At 40.7% G+C, this 27,408-nt stretch overlaps 3 protein-coding genes across 3 annotated transcripts; all 3 read right to left on the reverse strand.

Moving 5' to 3' along the window:
* Window positions 1–583: 583 nt before the first annotated feature.
* Window positions 584–10,732, reverse strand: LOC115379227 (solute carrier family 22 member 13-like). Its single transcript, XM_030079949.1, has 10 exons — window positions 10,358–10,732; window positions 9,057–9,160; window positions 6,606–6,760; window positions 5,419–5,590; window positions 5,177–5,297; window positions 4,990–5,084; window positions 2,833–3,047; window positions 2,610–2,718; window positions 2,276–2,470; window positions 584–737 (listed from the first exon to the last, which is right to left on the reverse strand). The coding sequence occupies exons 1-10, from the start codon at window positions 10,730–10,732 to the stop codon at window positions 584–586; spliced, it is 1,695 nt and encodes a 564-aa protein (XP_029935809.1).
* Window positions 10,733–13,126: 2,394 nt separating this feature from the next.
* On the reverse strand, window positions 13,127–20,585 carry LOC115379228 (solute carrier family 22 member 13-like). Its single transcript, XM_030079950.1, has 9 exons — window positions 20,211–20,585; window positions 19,350–19,453; window positions 17,267–17,421; window positions 15,474–15,645; window positions 15,231–15,351; window positions 14,381–14,475; window positions 14,024–14,238; window positions 13,510–13,618; window positions 13,127–13,325 (listed from the first exon to the last, which is right to left on the reverse strand). Exons 1-9 carry the CDS (start codon window positions 20,583–20,585, stop codon window positions 13,127–13,129), a joined length of 1,545 nt encoding a protein of 514 aa, XP_029935810.1.
* A 1,073-nt stretch (window positions 20,586–21,658) lies between these two features.
* Window positions 21,659–25,700, reverse strand: LOC115378981 (solute carrier family 22 member 13-like). Its single transcript, XM_030079597.1, has 10 exons — window positions 25,326–25,700; window positions 24,901–25,004; window positions 24,324–24,478; window positions 23,499–23,670; window positions 23,268–23,388; window positions 22,936–23,030; window positions 22,491–22,705; window positions 22,267–22,375; window positions 21,958–22,152; window positions 21,659–21,788 (listed from the first exon to the last, which is right to left on the reverse strand). The coding sequence occupies exons 1-10, from the start codon at window positions 25,698–25,700 to the stop codon at window positions 21,719–21,721; spliced, it is 1,611 nt and encodes a 536-aa protein (XP_029935457.1). The 3' UTR covers window positions 21,659–21,718.
* Window positions 25,701–27,408: the final 1,708 nt, after the last annotated feature.

The raw sequence follows: 27,408 nt of genomic DNA on the forward strand, positions 1-27,408 counted from the left end.
TTAGCTGATAGACAGTGACCACAAAGATTTGGTGAAAATGTATAGGCTATTGGAAGCAGGCATTTACACCAGGTTAGATGTTAAAACAGTGGGGTTGCTATGGAAATGATGCTGATCAGAGATCTTCATAACACTGTTAGACGCATCTGCAGGTCACACAGGGACAAGGATTTTACATGCATTCCCATAGAGCGCACCCGCATGCTTTATTGAGACACGCGCAAATCAGTCGGGCGTGCAGATTGAGAATAAAAAAAAAAAAAACAACACGTCTGTCCCTGTCAGCTTACTTCAGCAGCTCAGACTACAGTGTGTGGAATGTCAACGTCAGCTGGAAAGACTCCGAGGACATAAGGACGAAGGTCGTTAAACATTTGGCCAGCGCGGGGATGCCATGACTTTTCCTTGTCTGCGGCACCAACTCAAGTCCAAATTTCCTCCAGGAGCACCACAACCGCATCGTGACCGGTAACGTATTCCTATCCTTGACCCCATCTTCCGGCACCCCAAATAAGGAATAACGTCACCGCATGCAGAGTGGTGTGTCGGCGACTCGCCCCCCAGCTCCAGCTCCACCCTCATCCTAACCCCCAACCCCTCCCGCAGCAAACCGCGGGCGCTCCGTGGGGGGGGGTTTGTTGCGGTCCTCCTCCGCTGCGCCACAGGTCGCCCCGCTGTGCTCCCCCTTTGTCTGTGACCGACCCTTTTGAGTGCAAATGAAGTCGCAGTGAGGGGCGCTGTTGAAAAGGGTCGGGACGGGAGGACACATCAATTTCACACTCGGCTTTCACTTCCTGTTCACATGAAGCCCTACGTCATCGCCAGCGATCAGCTGTTGCTGCCACTGATCTATAGGCTAATAAAAACAATATTTGTCGATGTTATACGTGTTACAGCAAAGCATATGTATTATTTGTATATTCAACATAGGCTATTATTCGTTTGAAATAATATTGTAGAATAATACATATAGGGAAAAGGGCTGCACTGCTCAGTGCTCAGTGGAGTGCTAAACCAAACATCTAATATATAATATATAAAATGTATATATGTACATGAATATTTTACATTAAATCTGGAAAATATGGCTAGAAAATGTCTGAAAACCATATGAGTGAAATAATAAAGGGATACCTGTCAACAGTTCAATCCACCTTTCTGTTTCAGTGCTTACAATATCAACATTTTTATGCTCATATGAGTTGTCTGTGTAGCTGAATCAGCCATAACTGAACTGTGGTGGAGTGCTGGGTGGGGAAGTTTCCTGGACGTGGTGCCAAAATATCCCCATTAGCTGCTCTGTGCTCCCCATGCCTGCTTATCCACAGCACTGCATCTCTCCAGTCACTCAGTGCTCATTTCAGCTTTTGCATGTTCACTTTTAAATTTCACACATTACAGTGTCACTTTCCATTTTCAAACTGCCATTTTACAATTTTCAGCTTCCTTTGCAACATTTAATTATGGCCTGGTTATTCCTTGTGGTACAGTGAAATATTAATCTACTTAATATTCTTTAGATTTTGCATTTACAACCTATGGGTGCCACCAAGATACAAACCTTCCTCTGCGTAATATGCTTTTGAACAAGCTGTGCTGGTCAAGCGACGTTCCCTCATCCCAGCATCAGCACCATGGCAGCAATAAAACACAACAACTTGGGTACGCTCCACCAGTGAGTTGAGGGCACAGAGTTAAGCATGTTTCCAAACTCTATCTGTTTTTTTGTTTGTTTGTTTGTTTGTTTTTTACCCAGAAGACATCACTTTAATAGACAGTGATCATGACAGTGAAATTTTTGAATACATCAAATACAATTTTTGTATAAGAGTTTGAATAAAGTACATACAATTTTCAAAGTAAAACAAATTCTGGTGAAACAATGAATAAATTATAACTAGATACTGATGTAAAAACATCTGTCAGTTTCATTTCAGAGACACTGCAATCCAGGATTTCGACCCAGATGCTGAAAAACAGCATTAATTTACTGTGTGGAAACATATTTTATAAAATGACAAAAACTACATGAAGATTTCAGCATTAATTACAATGGTAACCTATTCACTAATTCCTGGCCTTCATCACTGATTCCTCTCTTGGTACTCCCAGTCTCTGGTTTACTGAAATTAAAAGCAAAGGCAGAATTATTATACACAATTACTTGTTTCTGTTATCTTAATAAAACAGATGAAATAGTTTAAACATAAACACAGGCACTACATTCGTCCATACATTTGTTCCATTACCACCGTGAACGGGCTAAGCAACTCACATGGGCTCAGCGTGGTCCTGGAGTCCAACATGGAGGGTCTCAGGCAGAAAAAAGCAGAGACCCCCAGCAGACAAGGGGATGATGCCATATAACAGCATGGGGATGGAGTGATGGTAGACATCCAGGAGTCTGATCAGAGGAGCGATGATGCCCGCCACACGACCACACATGGAGTTTAGACCAATACCATTTTGTCTACCAGAGACAATTGAATCATCAGTGCCATTTTCTATCAGTATTACATAAAACATTACAGTATTCCATAGCATTGTATGTAGTGATTATTAGTAATAATAGTGAAAATACATGATATGGTCAAATGCTGAGACACTACCGTAGGAAGGTAGGATACAGCTCTGCAGTATAAACAAAGACTATGGCGAAAGAAGCACTGGCAGCAAACTTCCCCAGTGATGCCATGACAGTTATCAGTCCAGGGAGGTCTAACGAGCAAATAAAAAAAAAAAAAGAAAGAAAAAAAAGAAAAAAAAATCATGTAAAGGTGGGTTTATCAGATATACATGGGAAAACTGAGACTTCTATAATGAGGACATTACCCTTTGGAACGGCAGGGACCACAAGGCAAGCCCCGCCTGCAATGAGCAAGAACCCTGCCTGACATATTCTTCTCCCGAAATGCTGAATAAGAGCCAAACTGCCCACGTATGCAGGAAGTTCCACAACACCAAAGGTGAACTGGGTGAGGTAGATATCCAGGCCAAAGTCACCAACATTCATGCTCAGTCCATAGTAAACCAAACTGGTTCCTAACCTAGTAACACAGAGGGAGAGACACCTTCAGTGTCGCCACAAAGATTTCACAGGTTTACAATACTGCTTTCTCAGTTACCATGACTGCTTGGAGTTCTCTTTCAAACATCTGTGTCAGTGTCTCCCACCAAACCTCCACCCTCAGAATACCTCGCCTTGGATGAGGAAGGGCCTGAAACCCAGTGGCATGAAGCTGCTTGATGTTGAAAAACTGTAATGCTGTCTATCCAGTGGTCCATGGTCTCAGTGAAGACGTCCAGCTGAGGGTGAAATGTATCACCAAGCATATCTTGTCTCTCTTCTCTGAGTACAGAAGTCAAACTGGTGGAAGAAACCATTCTTGTCCCATGCACAAAGCTTCAGGGTTTACCTCCTCAGTTCTCCTCATCCTAATCAGTGCTACAGAAGCAGGCCACACCTGCTGCTTAGGATGAGGTGTGAGAGGAGTTCAGAGTCATCACAGATCATTGCCTTCACCTCATGAACTCTTCATTTCAGGCTACAGGGAGAGCCCTGAGTATTGTTGAGGCCCAGGAGAGGGCTAGGTGGCTGAAACTCAGGGAAAACTGTTACATCCTTGAGGAGTGCATTGACACTGCTCGTCACTCTGGCACCACAGCTGCCTCCATGCAGCGACAGGGCAGAAAAACGGAGGCAGAGGAAGCCTTGCAGTTGTCAGGAAGGATACAGCAGGAGGAAGTATCTTCCCTGCTATCCAGAGGCCCGTTTCCACCGCCAGAACTTTGGGGTAATTTTACAGGGCCGGGGCCGTTGTCGCGTGTCTCCACTGCCGGAACCACCCCGAAGGAGAGAGTTCCTGAACTTTTACAGGGGCTAAAAAACGGCCCTGCCTCGGGGTAGGGACTCTGAGCAGCCCCGAAAAACTCCTGGGTTTACTCACGGCGCAATGTGGTGTCAACAGAAAGCAACAAAATAGCCGGATGCTAGCGTTAGCTTTAGCTAACGTTAGGCGTCCCGAGCAACATGGCCAACACTACCAAGCTAACGCTAACGTGCTAGCTAACGTTAGCTAATGCTAACAACACACTTTTTAGCCGGCATTTTTAGGGATGCTAACGTTAGCTTTAGGGAAGGTTAGCTAATGCTAACAACACGCTTTTTAGCCGGCATTTTAGGGATGCTAACATTAGCTTTAGCGGGCGTTAGCTAACGTTAACAACACGCTTTTTTAACAACATACATTTTGATGCCCCGGTCACGGTCGCGCAACTGCCCGGTAACTTTACAGGAACCTTCCTCCTACTCGGCCCTCTCAGTGGAGACACGGCAGGTGAGAGGGCTGAGCGAGGGGACGTTCCTGTAGTAGCCCCTGCCCCCGAAATACTACCAGGAACCCTTTGGTGGAAACGGGCCTCAAGAGAGCAAGCACAAATTAAAGGCTATAGTTAACAGCAGCACCTGCCTTAAAATGACATCTGTCAAGTTACAGCAAACACATTTAAATAATGATAATTTTTTACTGTGATGGGAATATTGGAATATTTAATTCAACTTAACTGTAACTGCAGTTCTTAAAGATTTTTAAAAAAGTTGCTCAAGCTATAATCAATCAAAATGATTCATATCACAAATAATAAAACTTAGAGAAGAGAAAATTTGTGGTCAAATATTCTTACCTAATATATCCTTCTTCTCAAACATGAGAGTCTGGGATGAGTGAAGAGCAGCACAATACCAAGGTCAAAATGACCTGAGCATCTGAACTGAAGCGTTCTGTATAGGTTCAATGGGCACAGAGCCCCAAAAGTGTTCTCTGGACCATTGTGAGACACCTCACTCATTTTAGTAAGCAAGCAACCTCAGGTTTCTGTAGCTGTTACATGTAATGATTAAATGCTTGTTTGTTTCTGTGATGTTTTATAGTTGATGGGACATGTATTCAATTAATGAGTTCAGTTAAAGGAGAAATAAGAAGGACTCACCAGACAAAGTTCATTATGAGAGCACGTTTTCTCAAATATGATATCCTGAAGATGTCCAGCATGCTTCCTTTGTTGGATGAAACCTCCACCTGCAGCTAAACAAATAACATTTTACAGTATCATACATTTAACTCAGTGTTTTACTAATGTCTGATTTTGGTTGAAGCTAAACTATGATACAACTCACTTGTTCAAGCAGAGCTTGAGAGACTTTTCTCCTGTTCACCCTGGCTGCCCTCCGGATCTCCTTTTGCAATTCCTCCTTCCTGCCCTGGGTCATAAGCCAACGAGCTGACTCTGGAAGAAGCCTAACAAGCAAATAAAATTACAATATGTAATTCAACAATTTCAAAATGTGTCTTTAGCAAACTGATAGAGACTAGTACCTAAAATATTTGTTTTAGTATTACTGCCTCATGGGCTGCTGACCAGTAGAAGATCACCAGAACCAGGAGCAGAGGGCTGAAGAGCACCAGCTGCAGGATCCTCCAGTTGCGGATCAAATAGGCGACGCCTGACAAGATCATCAGTCCAACAGGGAAGGAATTAACGGTGACAAAGGTGAAGAGTGCAACCCGAGAGGAATCAGTCCACTCTGCACCTTCAAAGCAATGAGACAGATGTTACAAATATTTGGTTGTTTACATCCTGATATACCTCTATCTTTTGCAAGTGCACAAATAATAGCCTTTATTTCTATTTCTGTTGCATGCATAGTCACACAAAACACACAAAACCAACAAACAGTGATTATGTTATACCTCAAAAATATATATAATGGACTGGGGCCATATGCAGACAGTACTACCATAACAAATATTCAGTAAAGGGAATACCTATGACCATCGTCCCTAGTAATAACAGCCCATGTCAAAGACTGCAACACCTTTAAATTACATAATAAAGTACATAAAATCTATAGAGCAAAGTATACTACTACACAAGATGTGCAAATGCAATAAACACCTAAAGCCTAAAACTATACCATGAAAAACATCACATGAAAATCATGCTATGTAAGGCAGAGTAGGTGCCTCTGTTTCTGTATGAATTAATAAAAATAGCCCAGCAAATTCTAAAATCATGTAAACACAGCACCCTCTACAGCAGCGATTGTCACCCTGCAGCCCACGAGCCATATGTGGCCATCACTCAGCAGTGAACTGCCTCCCTGGCAGAGGTCTGCGCTCAGGAACGAAGCTGATGGCTTGCTGCACAGGGGGAGAGGGCCTGTAGTGGGCCATTAAACAGTCTACCAGCTGTATGGAGATGCCAGACAGATCCAAGTGGAAACTTACAAAATGTGACTTATAGTGAGGCATCCTATTTCAGAACCATGGATAGTGCCATCAATTTATCACTGAACCAGCTGGTTTTCAAGCAGTGTTGATAGGCTGTTTCAGCACCATGGTCAGCACCACAGATTTTACCAGTAATTGCTCAAAACTCAGATGAAACTTGATTATGGTAATATTGTTTCTCTAACTGCCATCCTCCTGGAGAAAATAATGTTGGCAGAGCATTTATCTCCATAGCCAAATGTTTCATTGATATGAACATTAATAAAACATTATGTAATGAAGATGTACTTCAGCAAAGGTGAACAGTGTACTTACCTAACACAAATCCATTCATCATGATGCCAGAAACTGCGGTGCCACTTACAAATCTGACAGCCATGTAAACATAGATGTTGGGTGAAAAAGCAGCACCCACACCAAACACCAGCAGCAGAAGGATTGAAAGGAGGACCACAAAGCGTCGGCCAAACCTACAAAGCCAAGAGAAGAGTATTATCAACCACTGTTTCCTGGTTGCCTTTAAGGACACAAGCAGTCAAGTTAGAGGTAAATAGTCTACTTTGCCTAGAGGCCAGCAAGAGTCCCAGGTCTGAAGACTCCCAGGTGTAGCAGGTCTGAAAACGGACTCAAAGTCTGTATTTTAATAGATTTCATTTTAATGTCTTTAATGTCCAGAGGATATTTGTTCAAATTTACAATTTTTTAAAGTTGTCATTGAGGTTGATTGGTGCTACATGTCAAATTTCATAGAAACTGGACAAACCTTATGACCACTTCAACTCAAGTCCATTTTCAACAATTGCAGAAGTAAACAAGATGGCTGACACTATGAGAAGGGTTCAGCAGCAGCCCAAGGCCAAAAAGTTCAAGGAACACCCACCTCAAGCACTTGAAAACTGAAATTTGACCAGATGGTGTCACTAGAAGCATGAGTCTATTGATACAAAATTTGGTACATGTGCATTTGGGACAGGCAGAAGAAGAAGAAAAAGAAGAAGAAACAAGGTTCCTGCAAAGAGGATGCAGTGTGAGAAAAGAGATGTAATTAACATACAAAGCTCATGTTAGCTACTCACACTGTAGGTATGATTCTCTTACTTTATACAAATTCAGTGCCAGCACCTTGTGCATGGAGCCCTACCAAGCACAACAAGCATGAACAGTTCTTGCCTCAATGTAAATAATAAAGTGTAAAAAAAAAAAAGTCAGTAAGTAAAACTAAGTAACTAAGTAATTTTAGAAAAAAAGTGATGAACTTAATAATAGCTGATATGATAGTAAGATTATTGTCTGGCGTGCAACACAGACATTATGTCACTGGCTGTCAGGGATGGGCTTAGGCCTTTTAGTGAACACGTTCTCTCTTTCATTGGCTGATCAGGTGAACAACATGCTCCAGCTGCATGTTCTGATTACTTATTGCTAAATAGCTCATAATTTGATATATTGGATTGTATATTTTAAACTTCCAACAGCTGACATCTACAGTTGACATTAGCATTGTTTTGGTTGAGGTGGGCGTCTCGCTAGGCTTTAGGCAGCTGCTGGACAGTCTCCTGATGTTTGACATCATAACAAAAACAAGTAGAAGAAGCTTTATTGTCATTGTACAAGATACAACGAAATTCCATTTAGCAGCAGTTCTTGTAGCAGCAGCAACAGTTGTAGAGTGTTATTAAGTGGTATAAATAACAGTGTAATAAATAACAGCAACGTGCAAAGAATACCAACAATCTGCATTGTATAGTGTGTTTTGAGTTGAATCTCTGCCCTGTCAAAGTTCAAGCAGCAGAGGTATTGTGGTTTACAGTGGGATTTGTCATATCTGTCCCACTGACTTCAGTTTTAATGGCTCTGGCACCAGTGCAAATTCAGAACACTGTTGCTGTTATATATTGTCAGTTCCTTCTTTATGCATTCCTTGAACATTAGCTGTCCAAGCATGTCTTTTGAAGACAAATTGCCAGGATTTCCTGAATTTTAGGACCTCTCCTTCTCCTTACCTATGAGGGCATCGTTAGAGGCAATGCTGCCTGGAGGAAGTAGAAATATGACCCCAACCACAAAGGCTTGTCAATACAGTGAATACAATCACTGGTAACAGTTTTCCCTTAATCAGTTTGGATTGATTGAATCTTCCTTCTCCAGCTTTGCTTGTAATTAAAAGTTCACACAGCTATGTTAAGTCTTTAAAGATCACTAAGTAAGTCTTTTGCACACCTGTAGGTCGACAGGTGCGTAGGAGAAGACCAAAGGCTGGCAAATTCAGAACAAAAACAGTGCGCAGGAGTTTTTGTTCAGAACTCTTTAAAGATCAAAATATTTGGGTTGGACAAAGCCGATGAACTCCCACTTGTTACGGTGAGCTGAGAAGCTCAGAGGCAGCCAATTTGAGCAGCCAGCTGCAGGGAGAGGCATGGCATTTCTCTAGGTGGGACTAACTCATGAAACATGGCTTCCAACACTACCTCTCTGCTGTGTGTTCACTGAAACACACACAGAAGAGGTTAATAAGGTAAAGGTAAAGTGAGTGCTTGTCTGTCCCAGTGTGCCACTTTGGCTCTTTCTGCCTCTTGACCCAAATCTGTCCTACATGCCACAGCTTTTTCCCCCTTTGGTAATGCTGCTGCTGCTATAAAAACATAACCACATAAACTGCCAAAAAACTATTTATTTATATATCAAATTCATGGAAGTGGAGGTGGGCATGGATCCTCTCAAGTTGGGGGTTGCTGGAGTAATCATTTAATGAGACTTTGACATTACCTGTCAGCCATTGGGCCAAACAGCAGTGCTCCAACCAGAAGACCTGCCATGTAGATGGACTGCGATACTTCAAGCAAACCACCTCTGTCACACACCAGATCAAACTGACAAGGGAGAGAGGAAAAAGAGGACAAGGGAAATGAAAACAATAAAGGATGATGTAAAAGACGCCACAACCATATACAATTACATTTTAGAGACAAAGAGAAAAAAACAACTTCCACAAAGGATGACAACTTTCCACATATTTAAACTTTTAATCAGATTCACTGTATTTTAGCAGGATGGGCTAAAATACAGTATTCTCATTTTCTGCTGGGAATGTCCTCTCACTTTTTTCTCATAGCCTGTAGGCTTTAAAAATCAGCTGACAAACTCAGTGTTTATTCATTATTATTATTCATACACACACACACACACACACACACACACACACACACATATACATATATGTATATATATATATATATATATATAGATATATAGATATATAGATATATAGATATAGATATATATATATATATGTATACATTATTATATATGTATACATATACATTATTCTAAAGAAATCTAGGAGACTGTGAAGTCATAAAATTAATCAGAAGTTTAATTTGTCTTAATTGCACCATTTAAACGTCTAGACTAGATGCATTCACTACCGGTGGCAGGTGAATGCTTGTTAAGCTATCTGTACCCCTTTTATTTTTTTATTTTGTCCTTTTTCTGCAGTGTAACACAGTATAGACAAATGTAGAAGTATTGATTAATACACATATTACTGTCATGGTAAGGTAAATCATGAAACAGAAGCTGATTTGTGCAAAATGTCCAGAGCAGATAAAATTCATGTGAGCTACTTTGTAAGTAAAAATGGTCAGCATCAGAGTGACTCATTTAATTATTTGCCTGAAATGTTTGTACAGATAAACTTTAAAATGTAGTTAAAGACAGAGATATCCTGGGTTTTCCATCGTAACAAAATCAAAGATGGTAGCCTCGACTTCTTTGTTGGTGCAGTAGCTAGGCGACCTCAAGCCTTGATCTGTTTTGATTTGGGCTTTTAGCTGACTAATGTTAGCTAGCAGATAACTGTTCCTAGGCTGAGTTAGGCGCTTTGGCTAGGAAACATAAAGTTTCCAGGACTCTAATGGACTCAGTGAATATTTCACAACAGAGACGATAACCAGATTGAGATTTTGACAGGCTCATATGTGAGCTAAATTCAGGACAATGTCGAAATATTGACCTGAACTTAGGAGCTACTTGGTAATATCTCGATTTGCTCGATGCCAGCGGCCTACCTCTGTTATTGTGCTGGAGGCACCCTCAGGTGCCTCATAATCCCATCCATCTACACACTTTGTGGTGCTGTTAATCCCATACGCTTCAATGGTTTCCAAATCCAAATCCACAGGTGTGAACATTAAACAGCTTTCAAACTCTCCATCCTTGTTCACAGGGAGGGTGAGATTTCTCTGCCTCTCATGTGTCAAGTTGGGGCCACGGGTCAAAATCCAGGCAGTATCACAGTGATGAGGGAAGCTCAAGCCGGTGAAAACCTGACCAATCATGTCCAGACCAGTAAACATGTGCGGGATGCATACTGCAGCCAGAACAAGCTTCTGAAACAAACCAAACTCCCCGATCTCCTGCAGGACCTGCTCAAAACTGCTCATGCTGTAATTATATTTAGTTAAATATAATAATATAATCGAGTTTGCAGTAGGCTGTAGTTCCCCTTCCTTCGAAGCAGAGTTGAAGTGAGAAGTGACCAGTTCTACTGTCAGCCAGCAGCCAGATTAAGAGCAATCTTCCTGCAAGGTAATGTTTAACTCTTTGATGCATACCATGTGATGACCCAGAGATCTTTTATCTCACTTAATTGCTCTTTATTTCATCTGTTTACTGCTCTTGATGTTCTGTTGTTTTACTTACTTACTTTTCCTTATGGGGCTAGAAACAATCTGAATCCATAGTTTTATTAGTAAAATGCATCGTGAAATCATGCACGTTGTTATCAAAACATGGCAACTTTTTAAATTCTGTGATTACATTCCCTCTGTCTCAGAAAAATATGATTTGTTCCAGGCTTCTAGGGAGAGGGACAGCGAGAGGTGACAGGAGCCTTCTACGCACAAGATGAAACTCCTGATTACTGCATACGTTTTTGTGCTGTAGATGCTGAGGGAGAGATCTATCAGTTTATTTGTTTGTTTGTTTTTAAATAAAAATATGGATTTGGACAAATTTGAGTCATTATTCATCAATTTATCACAGCTCTCTGGAATATTAAGATTTACACCTATGAGTTTAGCAGCAGTTGCACAAAAATGATAAATAAACATGTAGATCAGAATCAGAATCAGAATCAGAAATACTTTATTGATCCCCAAGGGGAAATTTGGTCAGCTGCAGTTACTCAAATTCTCAAGAGAAGAATTACGCTACAAGTTTGTCCTCTCTGGTTCAGTTAATGTTTATTGTCATGATATTACGGCCTTTATTTGAGATACAAAGTTCTACAAGATGAAGATCACATAAACTAAGGGGTTAATGGTAAACATATTCTGTAACACAGTGTTCAAATGATTAATAATTTAAAAGCTCTGGTTAGCAAAGTCCCGCTGATGTAGGATTTGTATCCATATTGCATAATCAATATAAAAGCATGCTATTCTTACAAGACTATATAGGTTTACTAAGTTTATATAGATCTAAAAGTATAATTTGACTTTGCACACCTGGATCCTCTCAAACTCAGTCAGGTTGGAGGGGCACCATTGGTGGACAGCCATTTTCAGGTCTTTCCAGAGATGTTGGATAGGGTTCAAGTCAGGGTTCTGGCTGGGCCACTCAAGGACATTCACAGAGTTGTCCCTAAGCCACTCCTGTCTTGTCTTGTCTAGATTTTCCAGTGTATACCTGCATGTTCCAGGCATTGCTGGACCTGGCATTGTGTGCTGCCTGGCTTTTTGTGGCATATTTCCCCGGTTAACTTGGCATATGCAGTTTGACAGCAACCTCTGAACAGGACTAGGTACTCATCAACGCTAACCTCACGGCCTGGATTGTAAATGAATAGCAGGCACTGAACATAGTTGTCCCAAACGTCTGATGGCAGCAGATAACTTGTATGTTTTGCATCCCAGTTGTCAAAGCAAGTGAGTCTTGAGGACATAAAAGGTGTGTGGAGTGACACAGTAACTCAGAAAATTGCCAACCCAACTTCGGTGTGTCCTAAACAAGGGCTGGCTTCATTTCTTGATGTAGATACACCAAAGTCAACAGATCACTTGTTAATCTTTCCAGTCCGTTTCACTCCAGCTATCAGGGTAAACATGTCTTACGTGCAGGTTCATCATGACCAGTGCTGTGTTTTCAAGTGAATCTAGCACATTATTATGCACACTATTATAGCACACTATTATGTCCTCAGCTAAACCTAACCCTAACTGCATTTAGACATTAAAGAAATGACTGATAAATATCTGGAAACTTACAGTAGATGTCAATAAATCAATCAATCAAGTAGATGTCAAATAAATACTTTTAATTTGGAAAGTACCCCTGAGACATACAAAGTACTAAATTACTATAAAATCTTCTTGAAAATGACATGCAAAACGCCATAATTAGGAAAGCACCAAAATGCTGTACATTGGTAAGTTATTAACCTGTATTTATTAAATATAGGTCTATATATATGTTCTGTTGAAGCATTGCATTAACTTGCATAATGATACATTTCGAATAAAACTCCATATGTTTCATTTCAAAGATTACTAGATTCTACAGTGGTTCCACCAGATACTGAAAAAACATTTAGAGAGCAAATTATGAAAATTAGGATTTCAGTATAAATTACAGTTGTGTGCTCTTCACTGATTTCTGGTCCTGATCACAGAATCCCTTCTTGGTACTACCAATCTGTTGTTTCCTGGAATGAAAAACCAAAGGCATTAAGTAGTAGTATTAAGTACTCTATACTCATCAAACTGCAGTTAATCTTTGATTCATATATCCATTCATTTGATTGCAGTATGTACACGATATTGAAAAGGTTAATCAACTCACATGGGCTCAGCATGGTCCTGAAGTTCAACATTGAGGGTCTCAGGCAGAAAAAAGCAGAGAACCCCAGCCGCCAAGGGGATGATGCCGTATAAGAGCATGGGGGTGGAGTGATGGTAGACATCCAGGAGTCTGATCAGAGGGGCGAGGATGCCCGCCACACGACCACACATGGAGTTTAGACCAAAACCGTTTTGTCTACCAGAGACAGGATGCGCAATGGATTCAACAGAAATCTCATTACACAGTCAGTGTAGCTTACATAATGGACAACTGACATTTTCATCAGTATTGCCTAAAATAATTCAGACTGCTTTGTATGTAGTGATTATTATCAATAACAGCAAATGCATTATAGTATGTTTAAATGCTGGGACATTACCTTAGAACAGTAGGATACAGTTCTGCTGTATAAACAAAGATTGTGGAGTAAGAGGCACTGGCAGCAAACTTTCCCAGTACTGCTATGACTGTTACCACTACAGGAAGGTCTGATGAGCAAATAATAAATCAGATCAAGAAGCATTTGTCATTTAACCCTATAAAGCCATTCATATCATATATGATACACATTTTCAATTCCATTTTTCGTTTTCAGTTTAATCAATACTTGACCAAAATACTGTTGTAAACCTTTGAACACTTCCCCTCTTCACCCTGGACCATACCATTGGCATTTCAAGTACATATCATATATCATACACCAGAAAGGTCGTGTAATAACATATTTTTTGATATATATATATATATATATATATATATATATATTGTTATATGAATTTTCTGCCAATTCTTTCATAGTTCAGGCTTTATAGGGTTAACTATAATGGCTGTGTTAACAATAATACAATGAGCTTATATTTTTCAGAGTCAAAGTGACAGAGGTTAGAAGTTACCCTTAGGAATGGCAGGGATCACAAGGCAAGCACAGCCTGAGATCAGTAAGGATCCTGCTTGATATATTCTCCTCCCAAAATGTTGAATAGAAGCCAAACTGACCAAGTATGAAGCAATTTCTACAACGCCAAAGATGAACTGTGTGAGGTAGATATCCAGGCCAAAGTCACCAACATTCAGGCTCAGTCCGTAGTAAACCATACTTGCTCCGAACCTGTAGCAGAGTACAGAGCAGAGTATCTATTAAATATCAGGATTAAACACTGGTGTATTTGTGTAGTGTTTTATAAATGGAGAAAACTGCACAGCTTGTACAGCACTGAATTAATTACATTGATAAACAAATAAAGACTCACCAGACAGAGCTCATTATGAGAGCACGTTTTCTCAAATATGATATCCTGAAGATGTCCAAGATGCTTCCTTTCTTGGGTGAACTAACAACCTGCAGCTAAACAAACAATGTGTCATTTTTAAAAGAACACAAAGTAATTTTATGTTTTATGTTTTATTTTTATGCTTTACTACCATCTAGTGGCTATTGCTGTCCACATCTGTATACACTCTCAGTTACAAGCTTAGTAGAATTTCATTGATCATAGTTAGAGGCTGTGTTTTCATACCACAACATGACATACGTTAGCACATAAAGTTAGAAATGTTCAAAACTGCTGCAGGAAGTATCAAGTCAAGCAACAGCCAGGGAGCAAGGCAAACATACATTTTAGGCTACATACTGTTTAAGAAAGTTAATGGTCTGCTGTTGGCACAAACAGAGAAGTTGAGAGTGAGAATGTAAGCAGTGCCAGTCTATGGCTAAAACAGGCACACACAGCAAATTTTACCTACCTGTACAACAACTGTAAAAACCAGTCATTATGGATGTGGTTAGTTCGCAAAAATAACATTATTTCAAACTGAGTGGACTGCCATGTCCTGCCATTCTATAACTTGAAAGGATTTTTTCCCCAAAACAAAACAAAGGTTGGGGACCGGACTGGGAATTTTCATTACTTGGTCCTTGGCAGCAATCATAGTAACACTGAATGATATTGATCAACCACACTCATGATCCCCTGGTGCTGTGTAATGCTCATTTGCACCTTTGAAGAAGCATAATATTACATATCGGACTTGTAAATAGCATTTTTAATTCAGAGTTTTAGTGTTTGATTTTGGTTGAAGCTGACCTGTGATACAACTCACCTGTTCCAGCAGACACTCTGGCACCTTCCTCCCATTCACTCTGGCTGCCCTCTGGATCTCCCTCTGCAAGTCCTCCTTCCTGCCCTGAGTCATAAGCCAGCGAGCTGACTCTGGGAGAATCCTAGCAGACATGTCAGACCACGATGTTTAACTAAAAAGTTTCAGTATTGTTTTTTTATGCATCATTTTTGGAGAATAGCTACTGAAATATATTTCTTAGCCTCTGCCTCATGGGCTGCTGACCAATAGGAGATCACCAGGAGCAGGAGTAGAGGGCTTAAGAGCACCAGCTTCAGGATCCTCCAGTTGCGGATCAAATAGGCGACGCCTGACATTATCGTCAGTCCAACAGGGAAGAAACTGACGGTGACAAAAATGAAGAGAGCAACCCGACAGGAATCAGTCCACTCTGACCCTTCAAAGCAATAAGACAGATGTTTCCGATGAGTCGTTATCAGTTCACATGTCAACATATTCACCTCTATGATATATTTTGCTCATGCATTATCATACATCATCATAGCACATTGTGTCTGTTGCATTTATAAGGGGATAGTAAATGTCTAAAATTAAGGCAGTAACTCCTTGCTCACACTTTATGATTATCTATGATTATGATTATGATTATCTACATTTTTGTAATCAACACAGCCACTACAAACATGGCACAGTGCAAAGAGAGTGTAGATTCCACAGTGGAGATACTGCAAGTGGTTGAGTAGTAAATAGATAAATGCCAACTCTTTTGAATCATCTCTGTCCTTGATGGTCGTGGTCAGTGCTGTTGTCACATTTTATTACCTCCATCATGTGTCTGTCTGTCTCTCTGTCTCTCCGCCTGTCTGCAGCTAATCTCATAAACTACTGGGTCTAATATTTTTTGTGCACAGTTATGGTTATATGATGAAGAACATCTCATGGTTGCAGTGATTCAAACCTTTGAAAATCATTTGTTCTCGCTACCTTCACTCCCTCTTCATTCACTGTCCAGCTTGTTCGACCACTGCTCTCTCTTCTCTCCTTCTCTCCATCTAATATTAGGCCTATCAGCCTAATATTTTTTATCCTAATGTGGCTGTGATCTCTCTAATCATGGGTGAAATTAAACAGGATGTGCATTTTTTTTTTTAAGCGTGAGTTTATAAAACACTGCTGACAGAGAAAGTCAAAAGAGCACAGAGCAGAAACTCAGGAGGAAAACACAGTAAAAAGTGTCAGAGGCTGATGTAATCTACAGTAGTCAACAAGCTCTGGTCAAAATTGGTTAAGTAGCCTGATGGTTCATGACTGAAAAAATGATGTACAACAGCTGTCACTGTTTCATATGTCAGTGGACTAATTTGCCTAATCTCGGCAGGTGTTTAGACCATGGTAGAAATGCAGACAACAGGCTCTGAGAGAGATCTGTAATTTGAAATGCGTTTGTCAATGCAATTGGTTCCTGAGGCTGTCTCGGGTTAGTCCAGAAAAGGAGAGATATAGCTATCTGGCGGCAATCTGCACTCTACTGAGTACACTCTTCTAGTATTCATTTTGTATGACAACAACAAAATGCAAATTACACTTATGCAGTTAAATTGTTGTCAGTCATCTGTTTGCATGTTATCCCCGTATTTGATTAGACTCCTTCTACACTTCAAAGGCATTGAGATTTGGTGGATTGATTTCATAGATGCGAATGTGAGTGTGATTGTATTTGACTGTGTGTTAGCCTGGTGAAGTATTGGTGACCTGTCCAGAGTGAGCTCTTGCCTCATACTCAGTGCATTCTGGGACAAGCTTCAGGCCCCTGCGACCCTGATTAGCATTAAGTAGGCATATAAAATGGATAGATAAATGGAAAACATCTACCACTGTTATGTCGTAAAAGCTTAAAGTAATATTCCTCTAACGGTGTAATGGCATGCTCCCGAGGCACACCATGTAGGCAGCCTGTAGAAAATGTTTTCCTCCACATCCAGCCATTCGATTTCTATGATACTCAAAAATACTAGGCAGTGAAGTTAGATTTAAGGAAAGACGAACAGTGCACTTACCTAGTACAACTGAGTTTATCAAGATGCCAGAGGCTGCGGAGCCACTTACAAATCGGAGAACCATGTAAACATAGATGTTGGGTGATAAAGCAGCACCCACACCAAACATCAGCAGCAGAAAGACTGAAAGGAGGGCCACCAAGCGTCGACCAAACCTACAAAGAAAGGGGAATATTTGGCCCACTGTTTTCTAACAATCAAACCTCCATATATAAATCTAGCTATTCATTTTCTTTTTGTTTTTATTTTGCGATGTTACCAAGACGAGATACTAACAAAAGTCTGTAAAGTTGCTATAGTGCATGAGATATTAATAGTTTGCCTTTGTCAGTGACTATCTTTTGAATTTTGCACAGCTGTGCAAAACATTGGTAGGGTTATTACACAAGGCTACTGGTTCAGATTATCAAAGTGCATTGTCTTCTACAAACAGCACAAAACCATATCCATGTCCATTACAGTGTAATGGCCCAACAAGCCTCATAATAACTATTTTGAAGGAGACAACGATTTGTGTTTTTTTTTATTTGTTTATGACGTCTCTCTCCCTACCTATCAGGTCATAATGCCTGGAGCTGTTGGAGGCCCATGCCCCCAAAAGACTGTTAAGACAGCTTCACCAGTGAATGCAACACACCCTGGTAACAGCTTTGAAACTCCCACATGCTACAAGTAGTTGGGACACCCAGAAGCAGTCAGTTTTATGGGCCTAATGCACACACACAGGAGAGGATAATAATTAGGCATACATTGTCGTGGCTGGAAGGATGTGCCCAAAAGAGGGATGCCAGCTAGGAACCAGCTAGGAGCACACCTGCTGTGAGTAAGGAGGACTCAACGCCCACCATTTCCAGCACTGCCGCCAAAACTAAGACATAGGACACCTCTAGTGCTGAGTGTCATAAAACAGCTGCAAGTCAGTATGATCCATATTAAATATAATTATATAAAAATGCATGAGGTCATCACATCTGAGGCAGCAGTTGACAACAAAATATGCAATTTTGAAGGATAAGCCTGCTGACATTTTTCAAAAGAAACCGAAAGATCTGAGGCAGTCCAAATCCACCCCACAAAACAGTGCCACTTTCAAAAGCCCAAGAAGCATGTTACCGCGCTAGGCTATGAATTGTGAAATCTGGTAAGCCCAATGCCACTGGTGATGAATGTTGTTTACCTTTGAGCAAATACTCATACTATTTGCCCTTTTCCACTAGTATCTACTTGGCTCGACTCGGCTCGACTCTACTCGCCTTGACACGGTATTGGTGGTTTTCCATTACAATTGAGTACCACCTCACTGTGGGTGGAGCGGCACACCGTCCAGCTCCCTCTGGATTCTTTGGGCCGCCACCAAGCACAGAAAAGTCTCCACCTCTTCATTTGACCTTCACGATCAATGCGCACGGTCGCTGTTGCCGTTTTTTTGGGGGGTTTTTTGTTTTTTTTAATGCCGGGTTTTGTTATCATGCAGGAGTCGTTCTCGTCACTCCCTGTCCAATCAGTGGCCTGCACGGCGTTTACGTCACATTTTCGCCTCGACTCAGCTCACTTGGAACCCCGGTTGAGTAGGTCCTAAAATGGGACCTGCTACCAGGTACTACCATGTAATGGAAAACCTCTCAAACCGAGTAGAGTCGAGCCGAGTAGGTACTAGTGGAAAAGGGGCATATGTGTGGAGACCAAGCCACTAAGCTGGACCTAATGGCCCTATCAAATGATAGAGTCACTCATAGGATTGTTGACATTTCACCTAATGAGACAAGAATAACACTCACAGAATATGTTAATACGAGCTGGTATTTTTCACTACATCTAGACTAGGCAACGGACATCTCTGATTTGGCTAATTATTTAGCATTTCCACTTTTCCAAATTTGGAATTCAGACATATGCTGCTGTGCGAGATGTTTGTGTATACCTTTTTTCACCAGAGGAATAATTCCCTGAATATTTTCTAGTGGAGCGCACACCAAAATAGATCAGAAATCCTTTTGCTCCAGTGTCTCAGAAATACACGTGGATCTGGACTGTGCTGGACAGGAGTTGCTGGAGTAATCATGTGATGAGATCTTGATATTACCTGTCAGCCATTGCCCCAAACAGCAGCGCCCCAAACAGAAGACCTGCCATGTAGATGGACTGTGACATTTCATGCAAACCACCTCTGTCACACACCAGATCAAACTGAAAAAAGGAGAGGAGAAAAGGAGAGGAGAAAAAGAGGACACGGGAAACAAACAGATAAAACCAGGGCATGAGACACGCAAAAACTATGCACCATGATATTTCAAATCAAAGAAAACACCATTCAGTTTTGGCTGTGTTGGTGAGTTCCTCATATAATGTTCCACACAAATACATAGAATGAAATCCCATCAATATTTCAATAGTTAGGAGATTTTAACAAATTAAACAAGCAAATACATTAAGTACTTTCATAAGTACATTTATACCAGGCAATGCTAATTAATGCTAGGTGGATTCTTTAAAAAATGTCTTAAGTATTGTCACCTTTTTCAATTTATCCAGTGAGACATGACAGTGCAGATCTATTTTCTGTTTTGTTTTTTTTTTTTGTTTTTTTTTTTTTCAAAATGAAAACAGATATTGTTAAATACACACACTACTGTCCTGATGCACCCAAAGATATATATAAAACCCCCTGTGTCTCGTGTAGATAACATTAGTGTAAATCAAACCATATTAAAAGGCAATTAAAAGGCTCAGTGAAACAATCTCATGGCTCATTAAAAAAATATGATGGGAAGTGACTGTCAGTCTGACCATGTGTATGCCGCTATGTGTGTTTCCTCGTCACATCCAACACAGTGCAGTCGGCTGTTCAATGGCATTAACATTCCTGAGCAAAAATATATGGCAATACATTGGAATCTGCAATGCCATATATTAAATAACGCATTTCCTTTGTGTAAGGAGCTACCTCTGAAAGAATGGTGGAAGCACCCTTGGGTGCCTCATAATCCCATCCGTTTACACACTTTGTGGTGCTGTTAATCCCATACGCTTCAATGGTTTCCAAATCCAAATCCACAGGTGTGAACATTAAACAGCTTTCAAACTCTCCATCCTTGTTCACAGGTAGGGTGAGATTTTTCTGTTTTTCATGTGTTAAATTGGGGCCACAGGCCAAAATCCAGTCAGTATCACAGTGATGTGGGAAGTTCATTCCCGTGAACACCTGGCCAATCATGTCAAAAGCTGCAAACATGTAAGGGATGCACACTGCAGCCAGAACAAGCTTCTGAAATAAGCCAAACTCGCCAATCTCCTGTAGGATCTGCCCAAAATTGCTCATGTTGATAGCCGAGTTTTCAGTACAGTTCGCCCTCTGAGTGCACTTGGACAAAGAGGTGTGCAGTTGTGATGTACTGTGTCCAGTGGTAAGACTAAGATTGATTCACTTGCAAGGTAATGTATAACCTTGTATTCATAACAACTTGAGGTGTTGAATATTTAATGGTGACTGAAGGCAGGCAGAACACAGGAACAGGCTGACAAGCACACACAATGAACCAACACAGAGAGGGGACAGGAAACCAACACACCAAAAACACAGGGAGAAACACAATGCAAACTGTGTCTAAAACACAAAGCCCCAAAACACAAAAAGTCCATAAACACAAAGTCCAAGGGAAAATACAAAAGTCCATGATATGTAATCCTCAGAAAAGATGTTTGCAAATGATGTAATTTGTTGTTGTAATTCAGTTGTTCCTTCCATTGTTTTAGAGAAAAAAACATGATTGTTTCACTATGCCTTGTTAAATGGCATGGATTAAAATGAGCCATGAGTACAATACATGAACAGTAGGTTCTACACTTTAGCACAGTCTATGAGCCAAAGTGCAACTCAGTGCATTTGTGTGTGTGTGTGTGTGTGTGTGTGTGTGTGTGTGTGTGTGTGTGTGTGTGTGTGTGTGTGTGTGTGTGTGTGTGTGTGTGAAATTATCCAGTTTTATTTTGTATTTTGTATTTTTATCCAAGTAACAAAGTTGTCAGAAATATAGTATTTTACTGTTACAGCCCTTTCATTTCAGACCTGCAGGGTAACCCCTTTGTCATCGGATATTATGTAAGTACAGGCGCACACACACACAAACACACACAAACACACACACACACACACACACACACATACACGTATTCTCTATGGTGGACAGGAGAGCTCATTAATGAGTAACAAAGTTGGATAACTGTGTATGCACATGGGCTTACATGCATGTGTGTGTTTATAGACAAAAACTAACAATGTATTCGTTTACGATACAATTATTCCAAATGAAAAATGCTACAAATAAAGATACTATATACAACATTTCCACCTAATAATGAAAACAGTATTTATGTACTGTATATCACTGTCTTTATGGATGGACAATGATGAAATTCTGAAAACGTTACAAAATCATCCTATTATTTCATCATAAATTACGATTGTAATCTCAACGCTGATATCTCATCTTCATCGCAGAATACCATCTCTGCATTCTCTCGTTTCCTGAAATCACAACAAAAAGGCAAAGGCAGAATTATTATGTACTAAATGAGTCTGTTGTCTTGATAAAATACATCAACTAGTCCATATTGACAATACTGCAATTAGTTGTTTCATTATTCATCCATTATTTTCACTATGTATTCCATGGTGAAAAGGTAAGTCAGCTCACATGGGCTCTGCGTGGTCCTGGAGTCCAACATGGAGGGTCTCAGGTAGAAAAAAGCAGAGACCCCCGGCAGCCAGGGAGAGGATGCCATATAACACCATGGGGATGGAGTGATGGTAGACATCCAGGAGTCTGATCAGAGGCGCAAGGATGAGCGCTACACGACCACACATGTAATTTAAACCAAAACCGTTTTGCCTGCCAGAGACAATGTGCACAAAGGACTCACCAGAAATCTGATTTCACAGTTAGTACTGATTATTAGTGATATTAGGGAAAATTCATTATTGTATTTTAATGCTTGGACATTACCTTATAACAGTAGGATACAGTTCTGCTGTATAAACAAAGATTGTGGAGTAAGAGGCACTGGCAGCAAACTTTCCCAGTACTGCTATGACTGTTACCACTACAGGAAGGTCTGATGAGCAAATATTAAATCAGATCAAGAAGCATTTGAAAGATAAGCATGGACAAATTGAGAATAATATGAGCTAATATTTTTCAGAATGAAAGTGACAGAGGTTAGAAGTTACCCTTAGGAATGGCAGGGATCACAAGGCAAGCACAGCCTGAAATCAGTAAGACTCCTGCTTGATATATTCTCCTCCCAAAATGCTGAATAAAAGCTAAACTGCCAAGGTATGCAGGGATTTCCACAATGCCAAAGATGAACTGTGTGAGGTAGATATCCAGGCCAAAGTCCCCAACACTCAGGCTCAGTCCAAAGTAAACCATACTTGCTCCGAACCTAGTAGCAGAGTGGGAGCGATACCTTCAGTGTCACTGCGAAAGTATTATAGGATTATAATGTTGTCTTGACAAAATGTTTTCCATGTATACTTGGAGTTTCTGTAGCTTGTCAAAATTATGTGATTATGTAATATTTTATAGGCTGAGATGGACAGTGAACAATTCACTATTAATGCATTAGAAATATAATAATATTATTCAGTAAATCTGGATATTCCATAGACTCACCAGACACAGTTCATTATGAGAGCACGTTTTCTCAAATATGATATCCTGAAGATGTCCATCATGCTGCCTTTTTTGGATGAACCCTCAACCCGCATCTAAACAAACAACATGTCATTATTAAATGGTTGAAGCTGAATTATGAAATGTTTATGTGGCCTCTCCAGGGCCATGGGACCCGAATGCAGTACCCGTCCAGAATGCACATGCAGCACTCTAGGGGTCCAGTGGGCATGTTTTCTGTAGACAAGGACACTAATAATTCAAAACCCGAGCACAATTCCATTAATTAGAAAAACTGAGATAGCTCTGTGCTGAAGGAGGATACAACTCACCTGTTCCAGCAGAGCCTCTGGCACCTTCCTCCGGTTCATCCTGGCTGCCCTCCGGATCTCCCTCTGCAAGTCCTCCTTCCTGCCCTGAGTCATAAGCCAGCGAGCTGACTCTGGGAGAATCCTAACAACTCACAATATTAAAGTGTTTCAATATTGATCTTTCTAGCACCACTGTTGGAGATTAGCATCTAAAATATTTGTTTTAGAATTACTGCCTCATTGACTGCTGACCAGTAGAAGATCGCCAGAACCAGGAGCAGGGGGCTGAAAAGCACCAGCTGCAAGGTCCTCCAGCTGCGGATCAAGTAGGCGATGCCTGCCAACACCGTCAGTCCAACAGGGACAAAGATGAGGGGGACATAGGTGAAGAGAGCAACCCGAGAGGAATCAGTCCACTCTGCACCTTCAGAGCAATAAGACAGATGGTACAAGTGTTTGAAGTACACAAATGGCCACTATTAATATTTGTTTTGTAAGTATAGCAGGATGGTTAATGCCCAAAATCAAAAAGTCAGTAACTCCCTACACACACTTTATGACATTTATCTGTATTTCCATAATAATTACATTCTCTGTACTGAGCAGACTCTTGTCACATGATTTTGTATCACAGCTGTCAAAATCCAGGTAACACCTATGTAGATAAAACTGTCAGCAACCAAGTGTGAATAAAACAATTTGAAGTATAGTTATTGATTTGAGAACATCTACTACTACTGTCACAGGTAAATGGATCTAAATGTGGCCTTAATCCTTTCTGTGTGGAGTTTGTATGTTCTCCCTGTATTTGGCAGTCCAGAAACATGCAGATTAGCTGAATTCATTACTCTAAATTACCTTTAGTTGTGAATGCAAGTATGAGTGCATTTGAGTGTGTTAGCCCTGTAATAGAGTGCCACCCAGTGCATTGCAGGATAAGCACAAGTTCCCTAAATGATGATTTGCAAGAAATGGATGGATGGATGGATCATTTGAATGAGGTTGAAGCTTAATGGCGTATGAGTAATATAATATCAACAGAATGTAGTTCACCCCCTCAGTGAACAGTGTACCTACCTATCACAAATGAGTTCATCATATTGCCAGAAACTGCGGTGCCACTTACAAATCTGGCAACCATGTAGACATAGATGCTGGGAGAGAAAGCAGCACCCACACCAAACAATAGTAACAGGAGGGTTGATAGGAGGATCACAAAGCGTCGGCCAAACCTACAAAGAAAGGAGAAGATAGCCACTTTGTTCCTAATTATCTTTATAATTTTTTTTTTTTTTTCTCAGGGAAAGCATATCCTCAACTGTATATGAATCCTTGCTCCCTACCTGTCAGTTCATTATTAAAAGCAATGCTGCCAGGTGGAACAGGCTGTTAAGAAAAATATAACAGTGAATGCAGTAATCATTGATTGAGTCCTATTTCTCCAACTCAGTGATGCACACACACAGGTGAGGTTAACAGAGCAAATGAGTGCTGATGTGGCCATTTGACACTTTCTACCTCTTAACCCACACTCCATCTACAGTGCTTGCCACTGTCTTGTGCATCATATTTTAAAGAATATGTATTTCTAATAATGTAGTTATTGAACTATCAAGGAGGAGTGAAGGTGACTGTAGTGTTGGGACTCCGTTACCTATCAGCCATTGGCCCAAATATCAGAGCTCCAGCAAGAAGACCTGCCATGAAGATGGACTGTGACGCTGCACGCAAGCTACTTCTGTCACACACCAGATTAAACTGAAAAACAAAAGGAGGGGCAGGCAGATTAAAGGAGGATGTGAGACACACCACAACCATCTGGTATTATGACACCATAGACAGAGTGCACTGTGTCATACTCTGTAAACCACACCCATCAGAGGGAAAAACAACTGCTCTCTCCTCATATACTTTGTATTGGGTAATGGTGCCTCCTTGGCTTCTAATCGTCATTATCATCAGTGGTGTCAGTATTTATTACATCAGCAATCTGTTTTTTGTTACAGTCCGTGGTAGCAACTGTCTGTCTGGCCATCAGAAGCATTTCCTCATTACATCCAAACAAGTGCTGTAGCCTACCTCTGTCACAATGCTGGAAGCGCCCTCGGGTGCCTCGTAATCCCATCCATTTACACACTTCGTGGTGCTGTCAATCCCATATGCTTCAATGGTTTCCAAATCCAAATCCACAGGTGTGAACATTAAACAGCTTTCAAACTCTCCATCCTTGTTCACAGGTAGGGTGAGATTTTTTTGTCTCTCATATGTCAAGTTAGAGCCATGGGCCAAAATCCAGCCAGTGTCACAGTGATGCGGGAAGTTCATTCCCGTGAACACCTGGCCAATCAGTTCAAAAGCTGTAAAAATACCAGGAAGACATAACGCAGCTAGTAAAAGCTTATGAAATAAACCAAACTCCCCAATCTCCTTTAGGATCTGTCCAAAATTACTCATAACTAGCTGAGTGTGCGGTACAGTTCCTCCTCTGAGTGCAGTTGGAAAGCACAATCCTGTTTTAACTGCTGTTCGTCCACTGATCAATATTGTTGTCCTGCAAGTTAATATTTAATAATGTTACAACCCAGGTGCTCGTGCATATTGACTTGAGGCACCAAACGCGTATTCATTCTAAAGCTGTGGATATCTGGATAAGATAAGACTTACTCAGACAAAATATTATAACATAAACTTTATTGTCCACAGGGGGGAAAGTTGTTTAGGGACATGATGCACTATGGACAAGACAGTAACAATGCAAAATACAAAGTGTAAGGTATAAGAGAGGCATAAGATACATCAGTAAACAACAACAACAACAACAACAGCAACAACAACAAAAAAAAAAAAAACTCGCCAGACCTTGAGCCTACAACACACAAACATTTTGTCTGAAGTGGATGCAAGAGTCTGTGTCAAGTGGTGATGGTACCCAGGAAAGGATTTCCAAACGGGAGGGAAGTGTATGGGGCGTAGGATTTGGTTCACATCTACTGAGATAATGTAAGTTTCATCAGGCTGTCACTAGAGGCCACAATAGGACATCAAAGTGGTTGAGTAAGGGATTTGTGTACTTTGGGAAGACTGTGTGGGAGCACACAGTTAGTGGGGCAGTCTTTCATGAGAAATTTCAAGTAGCAAAGGTTTCCATCTGAAGTCGTTGACCTTCTCACATCAGCTCTACCACTACAAGCCTTCAAAATGTATGTGATTAGCAAGGGAGTTCCACAGCAATGAGACCTGTACAGTACGAATGACCTAAAACCAGTTGCTTTAACTTCAGTAGCAGCAAAGGTTTTTGAAAAGATTGTGCCCAAGGCCCTTGCCCCCTTAATTTCATTGTTTATTGACCCATGCAATCAGCTTATAGTAACTCTAGAACTCAGGGATGCAATAGTTTGCCAATTAAAGAAGTTATATTTCCATGTAGAAGGTTCTCATCTTGGCAGCCACACTCGAGTCATGTACTTTGATTTTCCGTCTGCTTTTAGCACCATGAAACCACGTCTTAATTGATAAACTGGCATGCAGACACCACAGTTGGTTGTGTTGTTTGTGTATGACTTCCCAATAATGCAATGCGTACACTGTTTCTGAAATTAGGCCTAAATGTTAAATCAGCAGTTAGTAAAACACAGCAGCTGCCCAAGGGATGTGAAGTCCAGTGATGATGTCCAGTCATCACATTTGCTGATGACAAGTCTATGTTAGGGCTGATTACACGTGGAAACGTGGATAGTATAAACGTGATATCTGTGAATTTGTGCAGTATTGCAAAGACAATTATCTTTAACTAAATGTTCTCAAGATGACGAAAGTTTCTGATTTTCAGAAAATTTAGGAAAAACAAGCATTTGATAATAATAATTACTATAATACAATTAAATGAATTAAATTTTAGAATTGTGCTCATTCAGTACTGGTCATTATGTTTCAGTGCTGTGATATGTGGGGTGTGTGAGTTATTGTGTCACCAGTCGGGGTTAAAAAGGCAAGGGTCGGATGTTGGCTGTTAGTTTAGCTGCTCGGAGGAGAAAGAGGTCAATAAATACCATTTAGCTACATGGAGTTTACTACAAGGTTCAGTCACAGTATCTGGGAGGATGAAAGCCACCCACCTCTTACACAAACTGCCATCTGCACATCTTCCTACCTCAAGGTATTA

This window comes from Myripristis murdjan, chromosome 20 (genome assembly GCF_902150065.1).
Source record: "Myripristis murdjan chromosome 20, fMyrMur1.1, whole genome shotgun sequence".
NCBI classification, from domain to species: domain Eukaryota; kingdom Metazoa; phylum Chordata; class Actinopteri; order Holocentriformes; family Holocentridae; genus Myripristis; species Myripristis murdjan.